The sequence below is a fragment of the Peromyscus californicus genome, unplaced genomic scaffold, assembly GCF_007827085.1.
Source record: "Peromyscus californicus insignis strain IS unplaced genomic scaffold, ASM782708v3 Scaffold_2__1_contigs__length_46816999, whole genome shotgun sequence".
Taxonomy (NCBI): domain Eukaryota; kingdom Metazoa; phylum Chordata; class Mammalia; order Rodentia; family Cricetidae; genus Peromyscus; species Peromyscus californicus.
In genome coordinates, this window is record NW_026294540.1 from 24,955,956 (window position 1) to 24,982,596 (window position 26,641).

At 52.0% G+C, this 26,641-nt stretch overlaps 1 protein-coding gene across 2 annotated transcripts in view; it reads right to left on the reverse strand.

Annotated features, from left to right (window-relative positions):
* Eln (elastin) overlaps positions 1 to 25,378 on the reverse strand; it is a 39,790-nt gene extending 14,412 nt beyond the window's left edge. For both annotated transcript variants that reach the window (XM_052753956.1, XM_052753955.1), the window contains exons 1-16: positions 25,193 to 25,378; positions 16,807 to 16,857; positions 15,301 to 15,333; positions 14,472 to 14,504; positions 10,711 to 10,740; positions 9,154 to 9,189; positions 7,725 to 7,826; positions 7,193 to 7,327; positions 7,038 to 7,100; positions 6,327 to 6,374; positions 4,172 to 4,243; positions 3,400 to 3,429; positions 2,570 to 2,641; positions 1,232 to 1,273; positions 773 to 817; positions 455 to 502 (exon numbers count right to left, since the gene is read on the reverse strand). In XM_052753956.1, the coding sequence (XP_052609916.1) occupies positions 455 to 502; positions 773 to 817; positions 1,232 to 1,273; positions 2,570 to 2,641; positions 3,400 to 3,429; positions 4,172 to 4,243; positions 6,327 to 6,374; positions 7,038 to 7,100; positions 7,193 to 7,327; positions 7,725 to 7,826; positions 9,154 to 9,189; positions 10,711 to 10,740; positions 14,472 to 14,504; positions 15,301 to 15,333; positions 16,807 to 16,857; positions 25,193 to 25,277 (925 nt within the window). In that variant the 5' untranslated portion in view covers positions 25,278 to 25,378. The remainder of the gene's footprint in view (positions 1 to 454; positions 503 to 772; positions 818 to 1,231; positions 1,274 to 2,569; positions 2,642 to 3,399; positions 3,430 to 4,171; positions 4,244 to 6,326; positions 6,375 to 7,037; positions 7,101 to 7,192; positions 7,328 to 7,724; positions 7,827 to 9,153; positions 9,190 to 10,710; positions 10,741 to 14,471; positions 14,505 to 15,300; positions 15,334 to 16,806; positions 16,858 to 25,192) is intronic.
* Positions 25,379 to 26,641: the final 1,263 nt, after the last annotated feature.

Sequence of the window (26,641 nt, forward strand, 5' to 3'; positions counted from 1 at the left end):
ATGGACTGAAGGAGGGTGATGATGAAGGAAGGATGAGGGAGAGAAGAGTAGGGGGTGGAGGGAGGGGTGAAGGATGAATGGAGAGGAGTGATGAACAAGGGATAGGTGGAAGGGAGAGGTGGAGGGATGGGTGGAGGGTGGGATAAGGGAACGAGGGAGGTGTGGAGCAATGGATAGAGAGAAGGAGGGATGAATGGGTGGAGAAGAGTGATTGAGGAACAGAGGGGTTGATGGGTGGGTGGGGTATGGATGGATGAAGGAAGGGACGGAGATATGGATGGATAGGTAGATAGAGGGATGGAGGGAAGGAGAGGGAGAGCCATATGTTTGGGTCATGTTGAAAAGGGTGATAAGAAGGAGACACAGAAACCATCTGGCTTGTTATTCTTCCAACCATCTCAGGATGGGGGGAGTTGGGGGTCTGGAGGCTGTCAAGGGTCTCTAGAAAACTCACCATACTTTGCTGCTTTAGCTGCTGCAGCCGCTGCCTGGGATCCAACCCCTAGAAGAGGGGAGGTGAGAGTACCCTAAGCATGGCGCTGGTGTCCAGGTATCTCCAGAGTCCCACGCTCCCAGTCCCACAGACCCCCAGATGTAGCTGGGGGCTTCTTAGCTAGTAAAGGCCAAAGAGCTGTCCCAACCCGGATCAGAGTCTAGGCTTGGCCCAAGGTCTTCATGCAGGATGGGTTAAGTTGTGTTTTGGACAGTCCCTGGAGCTGGGGGGTATTGGTGTCCCTTTGGCTGGAAGCAGGTGAGGTTCCCACCCCCTTACCTGTCCCTGTTGGGTAGCCAGCCTTGCCGCCTGCACCAGCCACTCCTGTAAAGAAGATGCTTGGTTGTCACTCACACAGACCTTGACACTCTGCCCTCTCCTGTTCCACTAAGTTGGAGTCTCCTCCCGTCACCTCCAACAGGAGCGTACACAGATACAAGAATGCATAGGGGACACCATCCCATTTTACAGACAAAGACAACTGAGTCTTAGACAAGGGAAAATGGCGGGCTCAAGGAGTTGTGATAAGCAAGAGGGCCAGGACTGAATGCTGAATGCTGAATGCCAAGTCCTCAGTATCAGTCTTTGTTCTTTGAGAATTTTTATTCTGGCACCTTGCCCCTTCTCCAGTCCAGTTGGGCACTCTCTTGGCCCTTGGCTGCGGCCTCGGTACCCTTTGCCAGGCCCATAGAGCTGGAAAGGCTCAGAACACCACAAATCCATGGGGGTCTTACTTACCATAGGGCAACTTCCCATTGGTGTAGGGCAGTCCATAGCCACCTATGGACAGAGCAAGGGATGGGTGGAATGAAGGATCAGTGCGTGGATGGATACTGAGAGGAGACCCAGGGGTGGGAGGAAGGGGTAGGTAGGGCATGTGGGTGGGTGGAGGGATGGATGTATAATGCAGGAGACGAGGGTGGATGGAGAGATGAATTGGTATCGGGAAGAAGTGATGGATGGGCGATAAATGGGTAGGAGAGGTGATGAATCACCAGGGAGGAATGGGTGGAGAGAATGGGTGATGGATGGATGGAAGGATGGATGGATGGACAGATGGGCAGACAGATGAATGGATGGATGGATGGAGAGATAAATGGGTAGAGGGAAGGAGTGGTGGATGAATGGAGGGAAGGAGGCATAGATGGTGAAGAAGGCGTGATGGAGAGATGGGGGGAGACGCCTCGCTCATCTCCCATCTACCTGAATAGACAGATCTCCCCCCTCCACAGGACCTCTAACACCCTCTTGAGGATCATCAGCTGTTAGTAAAGTCTATCAGGTAGAGCAGGAAGAAGACACCCGCTCCTTTCCAAACCTCAGTCCCAACATGGTCCCCGGGATCTGAATGTCTACCTTGGGCGCATGCTCCCCACAGGGAGCTGCTGTCTGGACTGATGGCTGTGGCAGAGGTGCCGGATAGCTAGACATAGTAGCTACAATGTGACTAGGGTGGGTTTTCCCTTCTCTTTTCCATTCTTTCTTGATTTTGTTTTGAGGTAGGGTCCCATTCTGTAGCTCAGGCTGGGCTTCCAACTCATTGTGTAACTCGCTAGTAGCCCAGGCTGGCCTTGAAACCACATAATCCTCCTGCTTCTAGCTTCCAGAGTGCTGGGGTTACATCCTACTCCAACCATGCCTGGCTTTAAGTGGTAAGTCTTGTAATTTGTGTGAGTGTGTGTGTGTGTGTAGGCATGGATACCACTGTGTGTGTGTACATGTTTGTGTGTGTGTGTGTGTGTGTGTGTGTGTGTGTGTGTGTGTGTGTGTGTATGTGTGTAGGCATGGATACCACTGTGTGTGTGTACATGTTTGTGTGTGTGTGGTCTTTGTTGTTTGCTGTTGTGTACAGCAGGGTCGCTGGCCAATGAGCTTTCAGAGTCTCCTGCCTCTGCCCCCATCTCATCATAGGAGTTCTGGGATGACAGATACACGCTGCTGCAGCCAGCTGTATGTGGGTTCTGGGGATTCGAACTCAGGTCTTCACACTTGTGCAGGAAGAGCTTACCCACCGACCCCACAAAGCTTGTCTCCCTCCACCCCGGCCAAGCCTCTTGAAACCTAACTCCGGCTTACCTGGCAGCTTCGGGGCTTTGATGGGGTAACCCAGGGGGACACCAGGCTGCTGTCCCCCAAAGGGCCCGACGCCTGCAAGGACAGAGAGAGTAAACTAAAACCCCGGGCTTGGGTAGCAGCCTCTTCTCAACCCCTGCCCGTCAGTCCACTCTGCTCACGTGGAGTGAATTCATTCCCCGCAGCACTCTGGAACTGTCCTGCCTAGAGGGGCCTCCCTGTCTCTCTGTCAGGGGTCTGAGAAGCACTCCCCAGTGATATTGACTGGCGGGAGTCGAGAGACATGCCCTACACTCATCTGTGCCAACCTTAGGCAGGGCTGGGTGTCTCCTTTCATTTCAGATCCACATTTAGGGAGTTTGGGTTAGAGCAATGGTTCTCAACCTTCCTAATGCTGTGACCCATTAATATAGTTCCTCATGTTGTGGTGACCCCCCCTCCAACCATAAAATTATTTTCGTCGCTACTTCATAATTGTAATTTTGCTGCCGTTATGAATCAGAACACAAATACTGATATGCAGGACATCTGATAAGTGACCCCTGTGAAAGGGTCGTTCAGCCCCCAGAGGGGTCACAACCCGCAGGTTGAGAACTGCTGGGTTAGGAGACCATGGCCTGGGACTGATGACACTTTGGGCAGAAGCCTGGCTTTTGATGCTTCTTCTTTTTTAATTTTCAGAACATGGGTTCTGGGGATTGAGCTTAGGTCCTCAGACTTGTATGTGATAAGCACTTGCCCAAGCCTTGAAGAGACAGAGATGAAGGGGATGGGGCAGGTATGGCTAGGCTTCCGCGTGTCCAGCTCACTCAGGGAGAGCAGCTTCAACTCACCTGGGATTCCAGCAAAAGCACCACCTCCACCTGCAAAGACAAAGAGCTGTCACTGCGGCCCAGGCTGAGTGTGCAGGGCTTCCTTTGTTTATGCTGGACAAGAGCTCTACCACTGAGCCACACCCCAGCCCCTCACTGGGGGATTCTAGGCAGGTGCTCTACCACTGAGCCACACTCCCAGCCCCTCACTGGGGGATTCTAGGCAGGTGCTCTACCACTAAGGCTCATCCTGCCCCCATTCATTCACTAGTCTTTTGTTTCCATTTCATTTATTTATTTTTGAGACAGGGTTTCTCTGAGTCGTGCAGCTTGTCCTAGAACTTGGTGATCCAACTGCTTCTGCCTCCCAAGTGCTGGGATTAAAGGCATATGCTACCATTGCCTGGCTCACTAGGGGTTTCTAAGCAAGTACTCTACTACTGAGCCATACCCCTCAGCCCTCTTTTTACTTTTAACTAATTAGAAACAGTGGCCCACCAAGTTGTGCAGGCTGGCCTTGAACTTTCAATCCTCCTGCCTCAGCCTCCTGAGTTGCTTGGGATTATAGGCCTAGGTCACTAGACCTGTTACTCTATGGGCTTTGTGAGCAGCATTCTGCCTTTCCTTGCCACAGAAGCAGGGCTGGCTGGGACATAAGAAGTACCTCCCTGTCCCCACAGGAGTCCCCCAATAACCCTAGAACCCCAAGGTTTCCCTTACACCCCAGGCCAGTGCGGCCTGCAGGCTGACAGAGGATCCTACCCTGGCCCCCAGCACAGTTGGCTGCACATACCTGGAGCCTTGGCCTTGACTCCTGTGCCAGTGGGAACTCCGGGGAGCACCCCCACACCTGGGAACCGAGCTCCTGAGCGGGCAGAGACATGGGTGACAGTGAGGGAAGGGGTACTCTGCTTGGCAACCCCTGCCCACCTGAGGTCTATTAACCAATCTATTTCAGTGCTAATGGTCAATCACAGGCAGGACTCATGGGGCAAGGAAAGTAAGGACCAGTTTGTGGGGACCTTCTTCCTCTTTGTGGCTCAAGCTGAGAGGGTCCAATCTATCTATCTATCTATCTATCTATCTATCTATCTATCTATCTATCTATATTCATCTATCTATCTATCTATTATTTCTTGGTGCTGTGAATTGAATCCAGGGCCACAAATATGTACTAGCCCCTCACTGAGGGATTCTAGGCAGGTGCTCTACCACTGAGCCACACCCCAGCCCCTCACTGGGGGATTCTAGGCAGGTGCTCTACCACTGAGCCACACCCCAGCCCCTCACTGGGGGATTCTAGGCAGGTGCTCTACCACTGAGCACCCCCACACCCCACAGTCAGTGCTCTTCTTACTCTTTGAGACAGAGGCTGGCTAAGTTACCCAGGCTAGACTAGAACTTTTGATTCACCTATCTCAGCTGTCCAAATGGCCAGGGTAGCATGCCTGTGCCACTAGACCTGGCTGGAAGATGTGACTCTTAATCTCAAGTCCACTGAGCCCGATCTCAGCCTCGGTGGACCTCAACTGTAAGTTATAGATCCATCGTGACCAAGCTTAGGAGAAAAGGCACAGAGAGATCCATAGCCACACCACCCTGAATGTGTCTGATTGCAGAAGCTAACCAAGCAGGATTGGGGTTAGTAAACGCTTGGGTGGGAGAGAGCATAGGGAGGCACAGCCAGTGTAAAATGCCTCATAGTGGCTACCTCTCAATGGATTGGAATCTACCAGACGCTTCCCTCCCCTCCTGCCTCCCCTGGGGCTTGGCTGCCTCAACCAGGAAGGAAGGGGTGCTCTGTCATCAAATCCCTGAATCTGGGCTTTTGGGGGATTTCAGGAGGCCCTGCTGGATGGGGAGGTAGGTCCTGGCAGGGAAAGAAGTGAGGGGCAGTTCTTAGGGGGTGTCCTGGAGGGCAGACTTCCTGGGCGTGCCTATGCCTGGTGACTCAGGGCTTTTGGGAAAAAGCTGGCCGCACTACACTAGGGACTCCATCTGTCCTCGGAGGACTGGTTTTAAGGCCTTGATGAGGGTGTTGGCCTGGGGTGAGGGATTGGGTGGGGCTGGGGAAGCTGACCTTTGTTGCCAAGGACCTAATGTCCATTAAGTTGAACTTGGACACTTAGGCAAACAGTCACTGGCCTCAGCTGGTCTCAGATTTAGGAGGAGGGGGAGTGAGAGGGTACATCCCTAACTTCTCTCATCCTTCCTTCCTTCCTTCCTTCCTTCCTTCCTTCCTTCCTCTCTCTCTCTCTCTCTCTCTTTCTCTCTCTCTTCCTTCCTCTCTCCTTCCCTTCCCTTCTCCTCCCTTCCTTCCTTCCCTTCTCCTTCTCCTTCCTTCCTTCCTTCCTTCCTTCCTTCCTTCCTTCCTTCCTTCCTTCCTTCCTTTCAGATAGAGTCTTAGGTAGTTCAGGCTGGCCTAAAACTTGTTATGTGGCCAAGGATGACCTTGAACTCTGGATTCTTCTGTCTCCACCTCCCCAGTGCTGGCATTACAAGGATGTATCGCCATTTCTGGTTTATGAGGTGCTCTGGATGGAACCCAGGGCTTTGTGTATGCTAGGAAAGTATCTTTATTTTATGTGTATGGTGTTTGGCCTGGGTGCATGTCTGTACACCACATTCATGCCTGGTGCCCTTGGGGACCAGAAGAGTTAGAGATGGTTGTCAGTGGGTGCTGGGAATTGAACCCAGGGTTCTCTGGAAGAGCAGCCTGTGCTCATAATCACTGGGCCATCTCCTTAGCCCCGTTTTTGTTTTTTGAAAACACAGTATGTAGCCCAGGCTGGCCTCAAACTTAAGATCTTTATGCCTCAGCCTTCAAAGTGCTGGGATTAAATGCATGTCCCACCACACCTGATTTATGTGACGCTGGGGATGGAATCCCTGCTAAGTAAGCACTATCAAACTGAGCTACGCCCCCAGCTCATCCTTCTTGCTCTCACCTGTGCCTGGAAGTACTCCGCCGGGGTATACACCGGGAAGACCAACACCTGGAGACAGACAAAAGGACAAGGAACCTTAGCAGAGGTGTGCTCATCCCCCCAGACAGCGGCAACAAGCGGTCCTGGACTCGCAAGTCAGCGTGCCCACTGGGGCAGCTAGAGACAGACATAGCCTGACCACAGCTCTCCCTGCCCCATGTCGGAGAGCCTGCAGCTCCTTCAGAGCACTGATTTAACTGTCTTCTGGAGCCCACAGCCTGTTGACGCAGCCCAGCCAGCCCACCTCAAGTCTAAAGGCTTCCAGATGTTCGCCTTGTATTTAACCTGAAGTCACTTCCTAAAGAGCACAGGGCCAAATGAGCACCAGATGGGGGTGCCGCAGGATGCTGGGCTCCCCTCCAGCTCTACCGGGAACAGCTGTGGGCCCTTCTGTCCTGACTCAACATTTAAACCTCAGTTTCCCCATCTGTGATCCAGAGCCTGTCTGTGAGGTCTCTTTGTGCTCCAAGATCACAGAAATTTTTAGAAGTCAGGTCAAGTCACCCAGCTCCATTGCCCAAACAGGTCTGCTGCTTTGGATCTGGCATGTGCTGTTCCCTTCATCCTCCAGCCTGTTGGGGGCGGGGGTGGGGGCGGGCTCTGACCTCTGCAGACTCCTAGACCTCCTCTCCCTGACCTCTAACCTCCATCCCCCATAGATTCTGCACTGACCGGGAACCTTTCCAGGCTTGACTCCAGCTCCGACTCCAGCTCCGACTTGAGGCACGACGGCACCTGAGCAGAAGGGATTGTAGAGCTGACTCTACCCGGGCCCACCTTGACTCTGCAGGACCCACCTTGAGTGCACTCAGGTCCGGCCACCATACCTGTTGATACTCCTAAGCCACCGATGCCACCAATACCACCAACACCACCAGGGAGGCCGCCAACTCCAACACCACCAGGGACACCACCAACTCCAACACCACCAGGAACACCACCAACTCCACCAAGTCCCGCCCCTGCATAGCCAGAAGCAGGAGAGTTCTGGGGTCAGACAGAAACTGTGCCTTGAGGGTCAGGTGTTAAGGTCTGGTCCTGTCACCAAGCATCTTCAAGACTTGGTGCAACTAGCTGCCCACATCATCTCTCCAGGGGAGGAGGAATCCCCCCCCCCCGCCCCCCCCACCCCAATTCTATCTCCTGGGTCTGTATGAGGATTCCCTCCTCCCCCAATTCTATCTCCTGGGTCTGGATGAGGATCCCCCCTCCCCCAATTCTATCTCCTGGGTCTGGATGAGGATTCCCCCCTCCCCCAATTCTATCTCCTGGGTCTGGATGAGGGAGAATTCTCTGAGAATTTCAGAGTCTGGGAAAGCTAGGGGGCTGATGGAACTATCCCTAAAAAATGCCACTCACCGGCTTTGGCAGCAGCTTTATAAGCTGCAGCAGCCCCCGCTGCTCCTCCAGGCACCAGAGCTCCTGCCCCTGGAAAGGTACCTGCAGGAAAGGCCCCCAGACCTGTGGAGGAGAGTGTAACTGAGGTCCTGAGGTCCAGTACTGCCATGCTCAGTGGGAGCTGCCGAGCCTCAGCCCAGCCTGGACCCTTTCACTCAGGAAGAGTATTCAACATTCTGTGTCCTCTGAAGGTGTCCAGTGTCACATGGTGGCCCCTGCTCACCAGGATGGGAGCATGTGTTAGAGCAGCAGTCCTCAACCCATGGGTCATGACCCTTCTGGGGTGGAGTGACCCTTTCACAGGGGTCGCCCAAGACCATTGGAAAACAGATATTTACATATGATTTTAAGTAGCAAAATTACAGTTATGAAATAGCAATGAAAATAATATAGTGTGTGTGGGGGTCACCACACATGAGGAGTTGTATTAAAGGGTCACAGCATTAGGAAGGTTGAGAACCTCTGTGTCAGAGGATGCGCATATGCCTAACTGCTCAGCTCAGCCTGACAAAGCTGTGTGCATCTTTTTAGTTCTTGAGACCAAGTGTGGCTATGTATGTAGTCCAGGCTGGCCTGGAAATCATTATGTAACTGAGGATAGCCTTGAACTCCTTGATCCTCTGCCTCCCAAGTGCTGGGTTCCCAGGTACTTGGAGTTTATGGTTTATGCAGTGCTGGAGAAGGGAAGCCAGAGCAGGCAAGCTCAGTCTCAAAATGTATGTATACATATGTAAATACATATATATGTATATATACACACAAATGTATATGTATACAAATATATACATATACAAATATTATTTATATATATGCATAATATATATGTACATTATTATTTACATATCTGAGAAAAGGTCTCACTATGTAACTCTGGCTGCCCTGGAACTCATTATGCAGACCAGGCAGGCCTTGAACTCACAGAGATCTTCCTGCCTTTGCCTCCTGAGTACTGAGATTAAAGATGTCTGCTACCATGCCCAGCCTCAGTATTTTGTCTTTTTTTGAGACAAAGTCTATATAGCCAGGCTGGCCTGGGATTTGTTATGTAGTCCAGGCCAGCCTTGAACCTCATATCACTATGCCATGTCTCCTCAGGGCGAGTATTCTAGGCATGCACCATACCATTCCTGGTTCCCAGATTGCTCATATGCCTTTTCTGGTGGGCAGATCTACCCCTGGGTTTTTGGGAGACGCCTCTCTCTAGTCTCATCTCTATATTACAACTGTCCCCCTGGGCAGCTTCTTAGGAGCAGTTGACGTTGGTGTCATTCTTCATCCATGTTCTCATCAACACGTGTCTCCTCCTCTGTGCTCTGATTGCTGTTTATCCCAGGCAGGCGCCCTAGGCTGCGGTGAGAAGTGAGCATCTTGCTCAGGTGTTCACACTAACCTGCCCCGGGGCCAGCACCTGCGAGTCCTCCAGGGCCTGTGAAGAAGAGAGAGGGAGAGGTGCTAAGGGTGTGGATGTCACAGCTGGGCTCCTTGTAAGATGGGTGTCATCATGGAATGGGGTGGGGGTGGGTGTCTAGGCTGGTCCCTGTGTCTTTGGTACTTTGGTGGTGGAGGGTCCTGATGAATCTGAAACCATCACATGGTGATCAAATGTTATGTGTGGAGCTGACATGACTGTCTCTAACAAGTGTGATTAGCCTGTGCATCTCCTAGGATGCCTGGCAATTGGCAGGATCCAGCTGGCTGTCTATAAGGGCAGAAGTGGTCTGTCAGCAAACCCTCTTCCCTCCCAGGCCAGCCTTGCTCCCATTGGTAGCTGCCACCCCAGGCATCTTCTCTGCTTCCTTGATGCTATGTCCTGACACAGACCCCTCCCCTCCCCCTGGATCTGTAAGTGTGTCTCTCCCCACTTCCTGCTTTCTGTGTTTTGAGACAGGGTCTCCTGTAGCCCGGGCTTGACTCAAACTCGCGATGCGTCTGAGGGTGACCTTGAACTTCTGATCCTCCTGCCTCTACCTGCCAAATGCTACGATTTTAGGCAGTTACCAGAAAGTCCAGTTTATGTGGTACTGGGCTTGGAACTCAGGGCTTTATGCACGCTAGGTCAGGGCTGTATGAACGGTGCCACATCCCCCATCCTGGGAGTCCTTCCCGTACCACATCTAGCCAGCCTTCCATCCAGAATCCTCCTTGCTGAGATTCATGAGAAGCCAAATGGGTCCCTCTGGCTCTCTCCTTTCCACATCTGGGCCCGATCATTGCTTCTCCTCCTCCAGGAGACATTCCACGGCCTTGGCCTTGACCGATGGGCCCAGTTAGGTTGGAGTTTGGGAGGCTTGCCATGGCAGGTTTGTTTCCAATTATGGGAAAAATCCCTCTTGCCAGCACCAGCTCTGGTGGTGGGATCTAGAGCTGTAGGGCGAAGTCCTCTAGGGACTCCCCAAAGCCTAGGGTCTGCTGAGCCCTGAGGAGGGGGGTCTACCTGGCTCTCATGGGATATTATCTTTCCTCTGACCAGCTTTCCCCACTCATCCACTAACTGTATGAGGGCTGAGCATGTAGCTCAGTAGATAGAGTGATTGCCAAGCATGTGCCAAAGACCATAAGACATACACATACATATATGCATGTATGTGTTGCAGACATCCATAAGACGGGTCTGGAATGAGTCATGTAGTATGGTATGGTGGTAGGCAGGGGCTGGGGCTGCCTGGATCAATCATTTCCTGGTCTCCCCTCCCAGTCTCTCCCCAGTTCCGTCCACAGCTCCTCTCAAAGCTTTAGTCCTGTTTTCTACGCTTGCAGAGGATAGGGGGCATGCTCAGATCTTTCCTGTCCAGTGGAGGGGCTGAGAGGACAAGACTGGACAGAAAGTAGGAAAGAATGGGGTGAAGTTTGCAGGGAAAGGCCTGGTCTCTACTGTCGCCAGCTTTTTACCGACAGCCAGTTTATTCCCATCACTTGCAAACCTGTTCTCAATGTCTTTTGGACTCACCTGCTCCAAATGCTCCCAGAAGCCCAGCACCTGGAGAGAGGGAGAAAGAGTTAGAGTCGGATCCCAGCTGGGAGCCCAGAGCCTTACTAGCGAGTCCTCCCCCCCCCCCCCCCCCCCCCCCCCCCCCCCCCGAGTCAGAAAGTTCTAGACTCAGATTCTGTTGCTCCTTCCTATGGCCTGTGTAGATGAGGGAGTCACCTTACCTTTTTTGAGCCTCACTTTCCCCATCTTTATTATTATTTTTAAAATGGTAATTAAAAGATTTATTTATTTTTAATTGTGTGTATTTGTATGTGTCTGTATATGGGGTATGTGCACATGAGTGCCGGTGCTCACGGACGCCAGAGGTGGCCGATCCCCTGAAGCTGAGATATAGGCCACTATGGACTGCCTGATGCGGGTGCTGGGAGCTGAACTTGGGTCTTCTGTAAGAGCAGTATGTGCTCTTAAGCACGGAGCCATCTCTCCCGAACCTTAAATGATAATCTTTAAAAGATTTGTTTATATCTTATATGTCTGCGTGTTTGGCCTGCTTGTATGTACGTGCACCGTATGTGTGTGAGTGTCTGGTGCTGATGACACCAGTAAAGGGAGTCGAATTCCCTGGAAGCAGAGTTACATGTGAGCTAGCCTGTGGGTGCTGGGAACAGAACCCTAGTCCTCTGCAAGAGCAGCCAGTGCTCTTAAGACCGTCTCTCTAGTCTTCTCTACTTTTTGAGGCAGGGTTTCATGTAGCTCTCGCTGGCCTTAAATGCAATAGGCAGCCAGTGTGACCTTGAACTCCTGACCCTCTGGTCTGTCCCTCTTGGTTGCTGAGATTACGGACACATGCCTCCATGCTTTATTATGTGGTGCTGGGGATGGAAGCCAGGGATCTGTGCACGCTAGTGCTCTACCAACTCAGCCACACACCCAGGCCTAGCTTTTTTTTTTTTTTTTTTGAGAAAGGGTCTCACTGTATAACCCTGGCTGGCTGGCTGGCTGGCCTGGAACTTGCTATGTAGACCAGGCTGGCCTCAAATTCATAGATATCTGCCTATCTCTGCCTCTCAGGTGCTAGGGTTAAAGGCATGTGCTACTATGTCTGGCCGTTATCTCTCTCTCTCTCTCTCTGTCTATGTGTGTGTGTGTATATATATATATATATATATATATATATATATATATATATATATATATATATATATATATATATATATATATTCCCCGCCCCCCCTGCTTTCTTGACTTAGTGTCTCACTGTGTAATTCAGGCTAGCCTTGAACTTGCGTATAGCCCAGACTGGCCTTGAACTGGTGGTTTTGCTGCCTCAGTTTCTACAATACTTAACTCACTCTGTAGCCCTGGTTAAGCTTGAACTCGTGATCCTCTGGCCTCTGCCTCTTGAATGCTGGGATGACAGGCTTGTGTCACTACGCTCGGCTAGCTGCCCATCGATTTGTGGCTTTTCCTGTGATCCCTGTCTTCTTGGGGCCACAGAGCTTGTGAGCAGGAAGCGCCTACTGTGTGCAACCTGCCAGGGTGTCCCCCGGGGTACTCATCCTGGCTCCTTCCTGTCCTTGCCTATACCCCTTGTTTGTAGCGGCTGGCCAGCAGGCTGGCCTCCAGCTGGTGCTCTGGGTGTGGGTAGTGCTGGCTCCCAGCTGCCTGGTCCCCCACTGAGAGCTCAGGCAGGGAGGGGCCAGCCTACAGCACCCACATGGAGGAGCAGCTGCCAAGCCACCCACCCTTGCTCCCAGGGGATTAATTGTTCCCAAACACGATCTGTACAATCTCTGCACCCCATCCCATCCTGCCTGGGCAGGCCCGGACATCCCTCTAGCCAGGATGTAGGGATTATTCATGGTGGCCTGGCCAAGCCTGTTAGAGACTTCAGTCTATCCCGAGGCTAAAAGGTGACCGTCGGAACTGGACCTGGTAGCACATGCCTACCATTTCAGCTACTCAGGAGGCTGAGGCAGGAGGATCTATATTTCAAGGCCTGTCTGGGCTCTATAGTGCAAGGTCGGCCTGGGCAACTTAGTGAGACCCTGTATGAAAATAAAAATAAAATGGCTCAGTGGATGAAGGCACTTGTCACTAAGCCTGAAGACACGAGTTCCTTTATTGGGACCTACGTGGTAGAAGAAGAGAATTAACACTCAAAGCCGTCCTCTGATCTCCTCAGGCACACTGTGGTGCATGCATACTGTACCCATAATAAATAAATAAATACACAAACCAGTAAATAAATGTCACTTTTGAAGAAATGTAAAAAGAGGTCCAGGGAGAGATAGCTCAGTGGTAGAACACTTGCATTGAATGTAACAGACCCTGAGTTCCAATCCTTGGTACCACAAGGAGAATTAACAAGCCACGAGATCTCCTAGCCTTACAAAACTCCCAGTCCCTAGGACCTAGCTTGCCCAGATGCCCCGTCCTTTTCTCCCCTTGCTGGCCCTCACCCTGAAGTTTCACAACTCCCGTAGGCTTCCGTGAAGGGGAATCTGCTTCTCACACATTCATTAGTAGTTGGGTCATCTGTCATCAGGATTTTGTAAGAGCAGTTGGACATCTAAACTGTCCAGGAGCATGTGACTTTAAAGCCAGGGTGGCAGGCACTGGGTGGGGATGCATTTGCCACATACAGAGCATCACACATGGGGGAAGGGCGTCAACATGACTGGGATGCAGTTGTGTGTGAGTGTGTGAGAGTGTGAGTGTATGTGTATGTGTGTGTGTGTGTGTATTAAGAGGAATGAACACAGGGTTTCCAACATGCTACTCCTGAGCCACACCCCAGCCCCTCGCTGGGGGATTCTAGGCAAGTGTCCTACCACTGAGTCACACCCCTAGCCCCTCACTGGGGGATTCTAGGCAGGTGCTCTACCACTGAGCCAAACCCCAGCCCCTCACTTGGGGATTCTAGGCAGGTGCTCTATCACCGAGCCACACCCCAGCCCCTCACTGGGAGATTCTAGGCAAGTGCCCTACCACTGAGCCACACCCCAGCCCTTCACTGGGGGATTCTAGGCAGGTGCTCTACCACTGGGCCATGCCCTCAGTATTCTTTCTACTTTTTATTCTGAGACAAGGTCTTGCTATGTATCTGAGGCTGACCTCTTTAACTCAGAATCTTCCTGTCTCAGCCTTCTAAGTATCTAAGCTTATAGGTGTGTACCACCAGACCATGACCTCCACCTGCTTCTTATCCAAGTGTTTCATTGAGAGACCCCCTGCCCTCCTTTGCCACCTCCTCAAAGCTCAGAGTGACCACTGCTGGCAGATCCCAGCACTGTTGATAAGACAGAGCTATGATTTTTTTTCTTACTAGAAAGTTCCATGGTCTAGACACAGCTGGAAGCAGGCTGGGAACAGGCAGGGAGGTCATCTGGGGTCGGGGTCAGGTTTAGCTTAAAGTTGAGCTCACATCTGGGTCAGAAGTCAAATGTCTAGATATAGTGTCTGGGGTCTTTCATTCCAAGTGCTGCCTTATAGGGGACCATGGGGACCTTAGATTCTGCTTTGCCTGAAGCAACAGGGTTGTTTCTGGGACTGTGAACAGAGGGAAGTCTCCAGAAAGCTGGTACAGTGGGCTCATGCAGGACACAGGCCATTGAACTGCCTCTAACCTCCTGTCCCTGGCCAACTTGTAGCCTGGCTTTAGCCTGTTGATACCTGGGGGCTTTCACTGCCTACAGCTCCCTTCTTTCGGCTCCCTTGCCTGGCATGGCTCTGGGAATTCTACCTTCCCCATTTCAGGGGTCCTACTTAGATCTTACCTGGTTTAGGTGGTTTTCCTCCAGGTCCCAGAGCTGCAGAGGGAAGAGATGAGAATGAATGTGAATGGCAGGGAAGAGGTGACTCACCTCTCTCTCTCTCTCTCTCTCTCTCTCTCTCTCTCTCTCTCTCTCTCTCTCTCGTCTGAGACAGGGCTTCATCATAGCCCAGGCTGGCCTCAAATTCGAGATATAACCAAGGATGGCTTTGAGCTCCTGAATCTCCTCCCTTTACCTCCCAAGTTCTGGTATTACAGACTTGTACCCCTTCCATCTCTTAGTACTTATCCATTGTTCAACCCTGCCCCACAGTAGAGGTTGAGAGCTGCATGTAGGTCTCTTCCCCAAGTGCTGAAGGAGATGTCCAGAGAGTCCTCTTGCTTAGACATGGAGCCCCTGGGAGCCCATCTCTCCCTCTGGATTTTTGGTTGAGTGACAGTTTGTTTTGAGACTGTCTTGTGTAGCTCAGGCTGGTCTCGAACTTGCTATGTAGTCAAGGATGACTCTGAACTCTTGATCCCCCAGCTTCTACCTCCTAAGTGCCGGGGTCTTAGGCATCTCCAGCAATTTCTCAGTTTTTTTCCCCCCAAAGGAGTTACTCTCCACCTGGCAGGAATGTTAGAGAAGAGATCAAAGAAATATAAAAGTAGGTAGAGGCCATCAGGTAGAGGGTCCTAAAAGGGCCATCATAGGTCTCTTTCCCAGGGGATGCTCAATCTGTCTAACATTAGTTGCTGGGATCTCTTGAAGACCTTAGGTCTAATGATGTGTGTTGGGGGGTTTTGATGGTATCCAGATCCTTTCATTGAGGAGTCTAAGGCTACCTTCTTACCTCCTCCTCCTCCCAGGCCTCCGATACCAGCCCCTGTCGTGTGTGTTGAGAAAGAGAGAGAGAAATATCGGCGATTAGTATCCAGACAAGTCACACCCCACCACCCACTGTCAAATTCTAGCCGCAGAACTTTGGGCAAGTCAACGTCTCTGACCCTTAGTTTCTTTGTCTGTCTTACCGGCTCAATAGCCTCATGTCAGTTTGTCCCAGGATGGAACTAGCAGGACTTCTGAGTTCATGTCAGTTATTTTCTTTCCATTGTGTGTGTGTGTGTGTGTGTGTGTGTGTGTGTGTGTGTGTGCCTGTGGAAGCCCAAACTTGATGTCTAGAGTTATCCTCTATCACTCTTCCACCTTATTCATTGATGCGGGGTGTCTCAGTCAAACCCAAAGCTCACCAATGTGGATAGCTTGCTCGCTCGCTCGCCCGCTGATCACAGGCATTCGCCACGGCCCCTGGTTTACGAGGTGCCGGGGCTTCACACACTCCAGGCAAGCACTCTACCAACCAAGCCACATCTCCAGCTTAGTTGCTCTATTTCTCTTTTCTGTTATTTGCCTCCGGTGGGTTGCCAAGAGTGGGATTAATGCTTCGAGGACTGTGAACCGTCCAGTGACAGGAATGTGTGAAGGCGCCAGCCTCCTGACAGCGGGGATTATGCTCCATCTTGTACAATATTTATGCTCCTAATAGCTGTTCCATTAGCAGCCTTCTTTAGGGTGGAGACTGGGTCTTGCTACGCAGCTCAAGCTGGCTTTGAACTCTTGACTCTCTGTGTCTGGGATGCTACTGTTACAGATGTGTGCCTTCAGATCTCGCTCCAATTAGTTGCATCGCTTTTTTGGAGGCAGGGTCTCACACAGCCCAGGCTGGCCTGAGCTCTCTCTAGAGCCAAGGATGGCCTTGAAATGTCTGTCCTCTTGAGCGCTGGGATTGCAGGCATGCACCACAATACCTGGTTTATGCAGTGCTGGGGATGGTACCCAGGGTTTCCCACATGCTAGGGAAACACTCTGCTAACTGAGCCACATCCCCAGCCTGGTTAACATCTTCAGAATGTGGGCCTGATTTGCAGGTCCTCGGTGCCAGGAATCTAAATGTTAGCACATCTCTGGCCTGTGGGTAAAGCTCACTTGCTACCAAACCTAACAGACTGAGTTCCATTCCTGGGACCCAAATGGTGGTAGGAGAGATCCGATTCCCAAACATTGTCCTATGGAGCTGGGCATGGTGGCATACACTTTTAATCTCAGCCCTCCAGAGGCAGAGGCAGAGGCAGGTGGGACTCTGTGAGTTCCAGGCCAGCCAGGGATACATAGTTAAGACTCTATCTCAAAAACAAAACAAAGCAAAACAAACAAAAAGAAACAACCAAACTAAATGAAAAAAGTTGTTCTCTGACCTCCATATGCAAATATAATAAAAATATTAAAAAATATTGTATTTCTCGTGAACAGTCCATCCCCATCGGTCATACATAGGTGTGTAGAAACTTCATTACATTACCTGGATAATAGACTCCACCAGGAACTCCACCAGGCACACCTCCTGGAACCCCTAGAAGGAAGGAGGTAGACTTTTTGATTAGTCAGGCTTACCAAACAATTTTTTTTCCTTTTGGTTTTTTGAGACAGGGTCTCACTATGTTGTATAGCCCTGGCTGTCCTGAATCTCTCTCTATAGATGAAGTTGTCCTCAAAATCACAGAGATCAAAAATCACCTCAAAATCACCTGTCTCTGCCTCCTGAGCTCTGAGATTAAAGGCATATACCACCACTGCCTGGCATTGAACATGTTTTAATGAAGATATAGATAATGATCATAGTATTGTTTGTCTATAGATCAGTGTCTGAGGGTAAACAACTGCTATTTATATTTTTTTGTTCTCTCTCTCTCTCTCTCTCTCTGTGTGTGTGTGTGTGTGTGTGTATGTATGTGTGCTTAGCAAGCACTCTACCACTGAGCTTTCTTTCCAGGCCCTTAGTGGGGGATTCTAGGCAGGTGCTCTCCCACTGAGCCGTACCCCAGCCCCTCACTGGGGGATTCTAGGCTGGTGCTCTCCCACTGAGCCACCCCAGCCCCTCACTAGGGGATTCTAGGCAGGTGCTCTCCCACTGAGCCACACCCCCAGTCCTTCTACCACTGAATCATACCCCCAGTTCTTGTTTAAATGAGACAGGTTCTCACTATGTAGTTCAGACTGGTCTTGACCTTGCAAATCCCCTTTCCCCGTGCCCCCCCTCCATCCCCTCCCTCAACTTCCTGAGTGGCTGAGATTATAGGCACGGACCACCACACCTGGCTTTGCATGTTCTCATTCTTCTCAAAGTATCTCAATGAAGTTGGAGGGACACAGAAATTCTGAATGTAGTTCCAGCAGACTTGAAATCAGGCCCAGAGAGGTTAAGGGAAGTGGCCGGGGCCACACAGCTGGATAAACATGAAGCCTGGAATGAACCCAGGCCACTACTCTGAGCAGGAGGCTTAACACTGTTGAAGAGAGGGGACCCTGCCTGTGGTTGTGGCTGGGTACTGGGCAAGGGACTCTGCCTACCTGCTTTGCCCACGACTTTGCTTGGAGCTGGGTGGTAAGGCTGGAGCCAGTTCTCAGAGGGCAGGTTAGGTGGTGACACCAATTAGGAGATGTAGCTGCTGCCTGCCGTCAGCCATTCCCACTCTGATAGGATAGTGCAAGGCCAGTGTCCTTGGCCCCTGGGCAGCTCTCTTTGGGTGGGGTTCTGGCTATCTGACCCAGGGCTGTTTTGGGAGGCGCCAGGGACTGGAGGGGGGTGGGAACACCATGAATGAGCAAATCAAATAGTTTCCTAACGAACAGTTAATTCCAAGCCAAGGTCACGAGTTCAGTCCCCAGGGACCAGCCAAAGCTCTCATTGGAGATGCTGCCTCTGGAGCTGTTGTCATGGCAACAAATAGAGACTCCTCTACTGAGCCGTGACCTCTAACCTTGACAAGTCACCTTGTCACCATGGCCAGGCTCTGCTCTGCTGAAGGGAGCCCAAGAGTCACATGGTGGGGGGACACAAGGTGGGCGTCAGCCAGCCATATAGCTTTGCAGTGGGTTCAAGGAGACCTCTCAGCCAGATAGATGTCTGTGTGTCTGGCCTCGGAGACTCGGTGACGATACACAGCTGGGCCTGCCTGGTCCCTGGACCTTGTCAGCCCAAGCAGGGTTGGGAATGTCTGGCTGCCGTGGGCAGATTGTGCTACAGTCCTGGCGCCACCACCTCCTGGGGTCTGTACCCCCTCCTCTCTCAACCCTCTAGAGATTGCAAGTCAGGTCTGGATGGTCTGATCAATCTGCTCTCCAAGCTTGGGGGGGCTTAGGGAGGGGCGGCCTCAGGGTGTGGGGGGGCTGAGTCTGCAGGAAATAAAGCCTTCTAGCGAGCGTTGTCCTGAGCTGCCAAACACACATGCCCCCCCCCCCCCCCCCCCAAGCCTTTGATGCCCTCCGGGGCTCTGGCCTCCAGCTCTGAGCTCCACTCAGGGAGAGTCTCTGCCTCTCTCCTGCACTTTCTCCATCCCCCCCCCCCCCCCCCCCCCCCGTTGGAACAGGGCGGAGCCCTCTGGCATCTCTCCCGGCTCCTCATTGGATGTGTGATCTCAGGCAAGTAACTCCATCTCCCCATGCTGGGGTTGCAGGCCCGGGGCCACCCCACCTGGTTTATTCCAGGGCTGGGAACAGAACCCAGGCTTTCATGCTTGCTAGGCACACATTTTGCCGGCTGAGCCACATCCCCAGCAAAGCCTCACTCTCCCCCCCCCCCCCCCCCCCCGCCCCCTATCCCCCACAACGTAGGGGTGATTGATGTCCGCTGCCTCGTATGGTTGCAAACATTCAAATGAAAGAGATCCTAGTCATACCCGGCACAGAGAGTAATTGTTAAAAGAAAAGGCTGGTGATCTTGGGTCCCTTGTTTTCCCTTAGTACATGGCTAGGGCCAGGTATACAATAGGCACTCAATAAATGGTGGGTGAGGGAGGCAGAAAGATTGTATCTGATTTGTTTCCTGAGTCCTCCATAAGATGCCTGGGGGCGGGCTTGCTGAGCCCCTGGCCTGACTGAACCCTACTTCTTCTTTCTTGAGTTTTTGTTTTCCAACACCCACCCATAACCAGGCTCCTTCCTAAGGAGGCTGCTACTTCCCCTCTTTCCACGACCATGCTTCACAGCCTGATAACATCGGTCCACCTTCACACCCACCCTGCGGGACACCCCAGATAGCCTAAGCTGGTTTCGAACATGAGATTCTCCAGCCTCAGCCACTGGAGTGCTGGGATGGTAGCCGTGTGCTACCATGCCTGGAGTGAGTGTTGGATTCCTGTTTTTCACTGAGAAGATGGAGAAGGCTGAGTAGCTGCCATTTTCTTGTGGAGGGGAAGAGCTGACTCCCCAGGTTGTTCTCTGACCCCCCCCCCCAACACACACCATGGTATGTGCATACACACAATAAATATAATAAGAATAACGGGCCGGGCGGTGGTGGCGCACGCCTTTAATCCCAGGACTCGGAGGCAGAGCCAGGCAGATCTCTGTGAGTTCGAGGCCAGCCTGGACTACCAAGTGAGTTCCAGGAAAGGTGCAAAGCTTTTCGAGAGAAACTCTGTCTCGAAAAACCAAAATAAATAAATAAAATAAATAAAAAATAAAAAAGAATAACGGGGGTCTGGAGTGATGGCTCAGAGGTTAAGAGCACTAGCTGCTCTTCCAAAGGTCCTGAGTTCAATTCCCAGCAGCCACATGGTGGCTCACAACCATCTGCAATGAGATCTGGTGCCTTCTTCTGGCCTGCAGGCATACATGCAGACAGAACACTGCATACATAATAAACAAATAAGTCTTTAAAAAAAAAAAAAGAATAACGAACTCTGTAGATAGGACATGTTGGCACACACCTGTAATCCCCGCACTCAGAGAAGGAGACAGGAGTATTTTGAGTTTGAGGTCACGTTGCCCTTCATAGGGAGATAGAGTCTTTCCTGGGCTACACAGTGAGGTTCAGACTAGCCTGTGTAACATAGCAAGCCCTTTGTCTCAAAAACTATACACTAGCCGGGCGGTGGTGGCGCACGCCTTTAATCCCAGCACTCGGGAGGCAGAGCCAGGCGGATCTCTGTGAGTTCGAGGCCAGCCTGGGCTACCAAGTGAGTTCCAGGAAAAGGCGCAAAGCTACACAGAGAAACCCTGTCTCGAAAATCAAAAAAAACAAAAAAAAAAACCAAAAAAAAAACTATACACTGCCTATGGAGGCCTCCTTCCCCGTGGTCCTCATTCCTACCGTCTCTCCTCGGTACCAGTGGGGTCTCCTACCAAGAACATCCTCACGTCCCCCCAAGCCCTCCCCTTCTCCAAGGCTGTGCTGAAAGCTTCCGCCCCGCCTCCTCCTAGCCCACACAGGTCTTCCTGCCTTCAGTGCTCAGCCGGCCACAAGCAGCTGGCCTGGAACACACTTGTGTCTTGTTTTATGTGAGTCTGGCTCATTCCTTCTGCTAGCCTCGGGCGGATCTCATCCTTCACATGTGTGAATCATGACCCTAGACTCCCAGGGATCTGAGCAGTCCTCTGGCCTGGGCTAGAACCCCTGAAGACACCCCTTAATCCTCTGCCTGTGAACTCTCTGAGACGGGAGACTCATCAGCCCTCATTTCATCTGTGTGGTCTGCACAGGGCTTTCTCCTCAGACTCTCCTCAGTCCGGCCCTCCTCTCTTCTCCTCCCCTCCTCTCCCCTCCTCTCTTCCCTGTCTCAATAAAACAAAAACAAACATACAAACAAAAAAAAAGAGAAAAAGAAAAAGGAAAGAAAACCCACCTGAGGGGTTTGGCATATAGCTCAGAGGTAGAGCACTTGCCTAGCATGTATAAGGCCCTGGATTCAGTCGCCAGACCAAAAAAAATAAATAAATAAATAAACCCCCCCAAACAAACAAAAAACCCCCAAACAGCAACCACCACAACAAAAAACAATAATAAATAAATAATGGAAAAACCACAGAAAACGAAAGATTGGAGCTCATTACAAGGACTATCGGCTCCTTAGCAAATTGTAAGAGAATATGTCACTTTACAATTTTGCTGTCCCATGATCATCTCGGTGGATGTGTTTTTTTTGGCAGCTGTCAAATGGCTACTGTTCCCCTTGCCCCCAAACCCCAGCGATTCGTAGGAGCTGGGTGCTAAAAACAGGGATATTTCTTCCATTTTTGCAGCCAGGGAAACTGAGAGTCAGCCAGACCAAGAGCCTTGGCCTGGTATCTACGTCTGACCTTGGATTTGCTGTCGGGAGGTTCAAAGACCATACGGAGCAGGGCCAACGGGTCCTGGCAGGGGGCTCTGCCAAGCTAAAGTCCAGTGGGGCAGCCTGGGTTGAGCAGATAAGACCTCACCGAGCTGTTTGTTGTGTGCACGGAGCTGTTTGCCAGGCCCTTTTCAAAAGCCATCGGTGCTCCTGTGGGTGGGTGAGCCATCCCCTGTTCCAACAAGACCCACAGAGCTGGATCTAGGCACTCAACCGTTGGCAGCTTATCAGAGGCACCTGGGGAGCTGTCAATCCCCAAATCCCTCAAACAAGAGCCTCCGCAGATCAAATAGAGGAAGAATTCTTGGGTCACAGCACAGACCCAGGCCATCATCAGGGTCGAAATCTCCTGAGATAAACCTTCAGTGTGTACATGTGGGGAGGGGGATGAAAACATTTCTGATGTCAGGAAGGACACTGAACTTGAGCTTCATGTCTAATCCTCCAACAGGTGCTTTTTTGAAGAGAGGGTTCCCTGTAGCCCAGGCTAGCTGAGAATTCACCATGTAGATGATGACCTTGAGCTTCTGATCCTCCTGTTTCCACCTTTCCAAAAGTGCAAGGCTGCTACAGGCAAGGGTGCTACCATGCCTGATTTTTTTTTCCTTTTTGTGACCCTTTATTTTGTTTTGGGGGGATAGAGTCTCACTATATAGCACAGGCTGGCTCTGAACTCACTCTGTAGCACAGGACTCACACTTGCAGCAATCCTCCTGTCCTGGTGTGAGTTCCTGAGCCGCCACACCTGGTTCATATATTCCCTTTAACATAGGGGCTGAAGCAAGTCATTATTCCGGAGTAGGTAGCTGTTCCAGCTATGACCTTGAAGCACTGCCCCTAGTGAGGTAGCAGGTAACTGTTATACCTGCCTATAACCTTGAAGTACATGCCCCTGGGGTGTGGCCTCTGGGGGAGGGCCTTAAGAGCTGGGATGCACATATACAGTTCTCTTCACTTTCTCATGGTATTGGATGCTGAGACCTTGGACCAGGCAAATCAGTATGGGACATAGCCCAGCTTTCCCAGACCTACAATAAATCTCCCATGGTTGTGAGTTAACCCCCTGATAAATTCCTTTGCTCATTAAATAGACTCTGTGGATTTCTTGCATTATTATTTAAAGAAAATGCTATTATTACCCCCATCAATGACAAAGAACTAGCACCCATGACGTCTTCCTCTTGGGGAGACTGGGCTCCCCCAGGACCAGACCAGGCAGACTTAGGTAGGTGTGACCAGTACTCAGCCCCACCCAGATCTCTGACCTCTTTGGACTTCGGTGGACTCTCTTGAAAGGTCTCATCAATTCATCTGCCTCTTACTTGAACCCAGTGACTCCGGCCACCTGGGACAGAGTGGAGATTTATCTTCACGGGGAAAGATGCCAGCTGAGTGCTGAGTGATGTCACCCAGGCTACAAGGGGATGGTTTGTTCTGCCCTTAAAGGAAGGCTCCGCCCCAGGGCTGTCTCTCCCCAATATTCCCTGGCACTTCACCTACCCCCCCCCCCCCTTTTTTTGACTCAGGGCAGAAAGCTGTCTGATATTAACTTCCAAGGGCAGCCTTAGCCTTCCTCAGGCTCTATTTCTGTACCTTTCAAGAAAGGGTCTTGTGTAACCCAGGCTAGCCTTGAACTCTCTATCTAGCTAAGTATGACTTTGAACTCCTGAGCCTCCTGCCTCCACCTCCTGAGAGCTGGGACCACAGGCATGAGCCAGCATACCTGGTTTAGGTGGTGCTGAGGATGGAACCCAGGACTTCTAGCTAGGCAAGCCCTCTACTAGCTGAGCTCCATCTCTAGCCTTCTTTTAGATGCTTGTGAGACAAGATCTCACTATATAGTTCAGGCTGCCCTCCGACTCAATAGCCTCCTGCCGGAGGTGGGTGTTATTTCATGCCTGGCTTCAGTTTCCCCGTTTGTAAAGATAATAGTTTCTTTATGATGAACTAGTGTAAGCATCAGGGGGTGGGGTGGGGTGGGGTGGGGTGGGCAGATGTTAGGATGTTAGATGTCCATGTCTGGGGCAGGAGGGTTAGGTGACCCGGAGTCACTTCTCTTAACCACTGGCTTGCTGCAGCTGCAGGGTCCTCCTGTCGGTACCCACAGCCCTCAGTCTGGTCCCTGTCTAGGAACTCTTGTCTTACAGTGGGCTCCTGCCCTGAGCAGGTCAGTATCAAGGAACAGCTGCTGTTCCCACCCGGCCTCTGACCACAGCCCCGCCCCGCCCCGCCCCGCCCTGCCCTGCCCTGCAGCCCCTTGTCCCCAGTTCAAGTTCAGGTTCCCACGACAAGGAGGTCTTTCTCTTATGGAAACCAGTCTCCAACCAGACTACCCCAGCAGATGGTTCATGAGCTGCACCTCTTTCCCCATAGCTCGATGCACCTTCCCTCTGGGGACAGTTCCCTTCCTCCCCCATAACCCAGTGTGCCTGGTCCGGACACATACCAGATGACCAAAATGATAACTTGAGGCTCAGTGTAACCTCTGACACCAGCTGTGCCCTGTCTGCCAGGAGATGGGCACTTTCCCCAGCTCCCCCCACTGGCCTGTACTCCACCCCAGCAAACCCTCCCACGGGCATGGACTTGCACACACTTACAGTGACTTCCAGCCTTCACCTGGGCACCAGACTTCTTGAAGATTTTTAGTTTTTTGAAACAACCTCATGTAGCCCATGTGGCCTCGAACTCACTATGTAGCCAACCATACGTTGAATTCCTGATCCTTGGGCCACCACACAAGTATCCATCACCATGCCCATCTAGTTTATCCAGGGCTTTATGCACATTTAGCATGTACTCTACCAAGTGAGACATCCTTCATCCTCGTTTAGTTTAGTTCTTTTTTTTCTTTTTTTTTTTTTTTTTGAGATGAGGTCTGGTTGGCTTTGAACTTACATCCTGGGATCACAGGTGTGGCTCACCATGCCCAACCGTGTGTTGGACTTTGGCAGGTCCCACTAGACAACTTCACAGTTGCCTCCCTCCATCTCCACCTGTCTAGGAATGGACTTATGAACAGACCTTCATACCTTTCCCAGATACTCCTCCTTCAGGGACATGATCGGCCAGACCCTCACATTGACACCTGTGCAACATAGTATGAAACACACACACACACACACACACACACACACACACACACACACACACACACACACACACACACACACACATGGAATCCCAACATTCCCAAGCAAAGACAAATCAGGATTGTCTCTCCCCAGGCTGGTATGTGCACAGGTGTGCAAACTGCCCCCACTGGGGAAGCACCCAGGTGGCTCATAGGAACGCCCCCTGCTTTGAGCTTGGACAGAGGGTAGGGACCATCCTGATTTGTGGAATGTATGCTTGACAGGACCCCCTAGGCGGAGCTGGCTCCCTGGAGGAGACAGTTCCCAGGACTCTGCCTGGAGGAGGGGGGATCTGGAGGTGAAGGGCTCATCCGTCTCCGGGATCCCCCTTCAGACTTGTCACCTGGCTAGCTGAGTCCCGCAGAGGTGGGCAGCGTGGGACCCGCGAGGGGCAGCGTGGGACCGGCGAGGGGCAGCGTGGGACCGGCGAGGGGCCCCTTACCTCCAGGCTGCGCGGGATGGAGGAGGTTGAACAAGAAGATCAGCAAGACTCCAGGCTGCCGGACTGCCGCTGTCAGACCCGCCATCTCGGGGAGGACTGCCCCAGCCTGCTCTCTGCGCCTCGTTTTATCCCCAAAGCGTAATTGCTGCCTGGTAGGCTGCTGTGAGGGAAGGAGGGAGGGAGAGAGGGCGGGTGGGAGGAGGGCGGGAGGAGGGGGAGCCGGGGGAGGGGGTCGCGGGGGAGGGGGCAATTACGAAAGGCCAGGCTTGCAAGCCTCCTAGGCTGAATCTGCCTGGACCATGGGTCTATTTTCCTGCACACACACACACACACACACACACACACACACACACACACACACACACACACACGCGTGCGCGGCTTTCCCCCCATCGCTTTCCCGCTTTCTCTCTGTAGCTGTTTGCTTGCTCCTGGCCCTGTTCCCGCCAGAAAGTGCGAGGGGGCCTTTGCCAGGACAGCCCTCTGGAGAGGAAGCAGGAGGGAGGGCCCAGGCAGCCCGGCCAAAAAATCCCAGCCCTAGCCAAGGCTGGAGTAGCCAGGCCCCCGCCCCTCTGCCTGGGCCCCAGGCCCAGTGTGGGGACACAGGCCAGCTGTCCCGAGCCTCAGCTCCCACCCTGGCCCTACAGACACCCTGATACCCCGAAGCCTAGCTAAAGACAGACCTTACCCAAAACTGGATTGGGAAGGTTGTTGGGGATAAGGGGGGTGGGGTCTGCCTATAGAGTCTGCAGGCAGAATTGGCTGGGAGAGAAAAATCAGATGAGTGTGGCACGGTGGGGCATTTTGGGGACAGAATAGGGACCCTGACATAGGATCTGGTTCATCGTGGTTGAGACAAGGTCTTAGCCATCTGTTTGTAGCCAGGAAAAGGGTGTTGCGTAAGTCTAGGGTCTATGGTTGTAGAAACCAAGGGGCTGAGGTCAAGTGAACGGCTTGGGAGTGAAAGCCGTGTATTTAGCGTCTCCCTAGGGCTCCGAGATGATCCTTGCATAAGGTGTTGGTTGACTCTGCACGGGCCACGGGCATAGCTTTGCACCACCCCTGAGCAAACCAGTGTCCAGCAGAGGTCAAACTGGATCCCAAGTGCCTGGTGGTAAGCATGGAGGTGGGAGCTCTGTGCAGACGACTATTAACTCAGTATTCTCATTGTTGCTTATTCACCACCTGTCCAGTGCTAAGCACCGCCAGCTCTACGAGCCTGGATCTGGGTACCCGCTTCTCTTGGCGCCTCTGGGAAGGCTTGAGGGTGCTATTCCTCCGATGGCCAGAAGGGGGCAGCCTTTGCTGAACCAGCAGAAAGCACCCACCAGGAAAGCTCGTAGTTAGTTTAGTGCCCTGGCCACCCTGTCCCTGAGCCTATAGGGACCCTGGGAGGTTTTGGGGATGTAAAGGGGTAGGTCAGGGGAAGGGTCAGGGGAAGACCCCTGC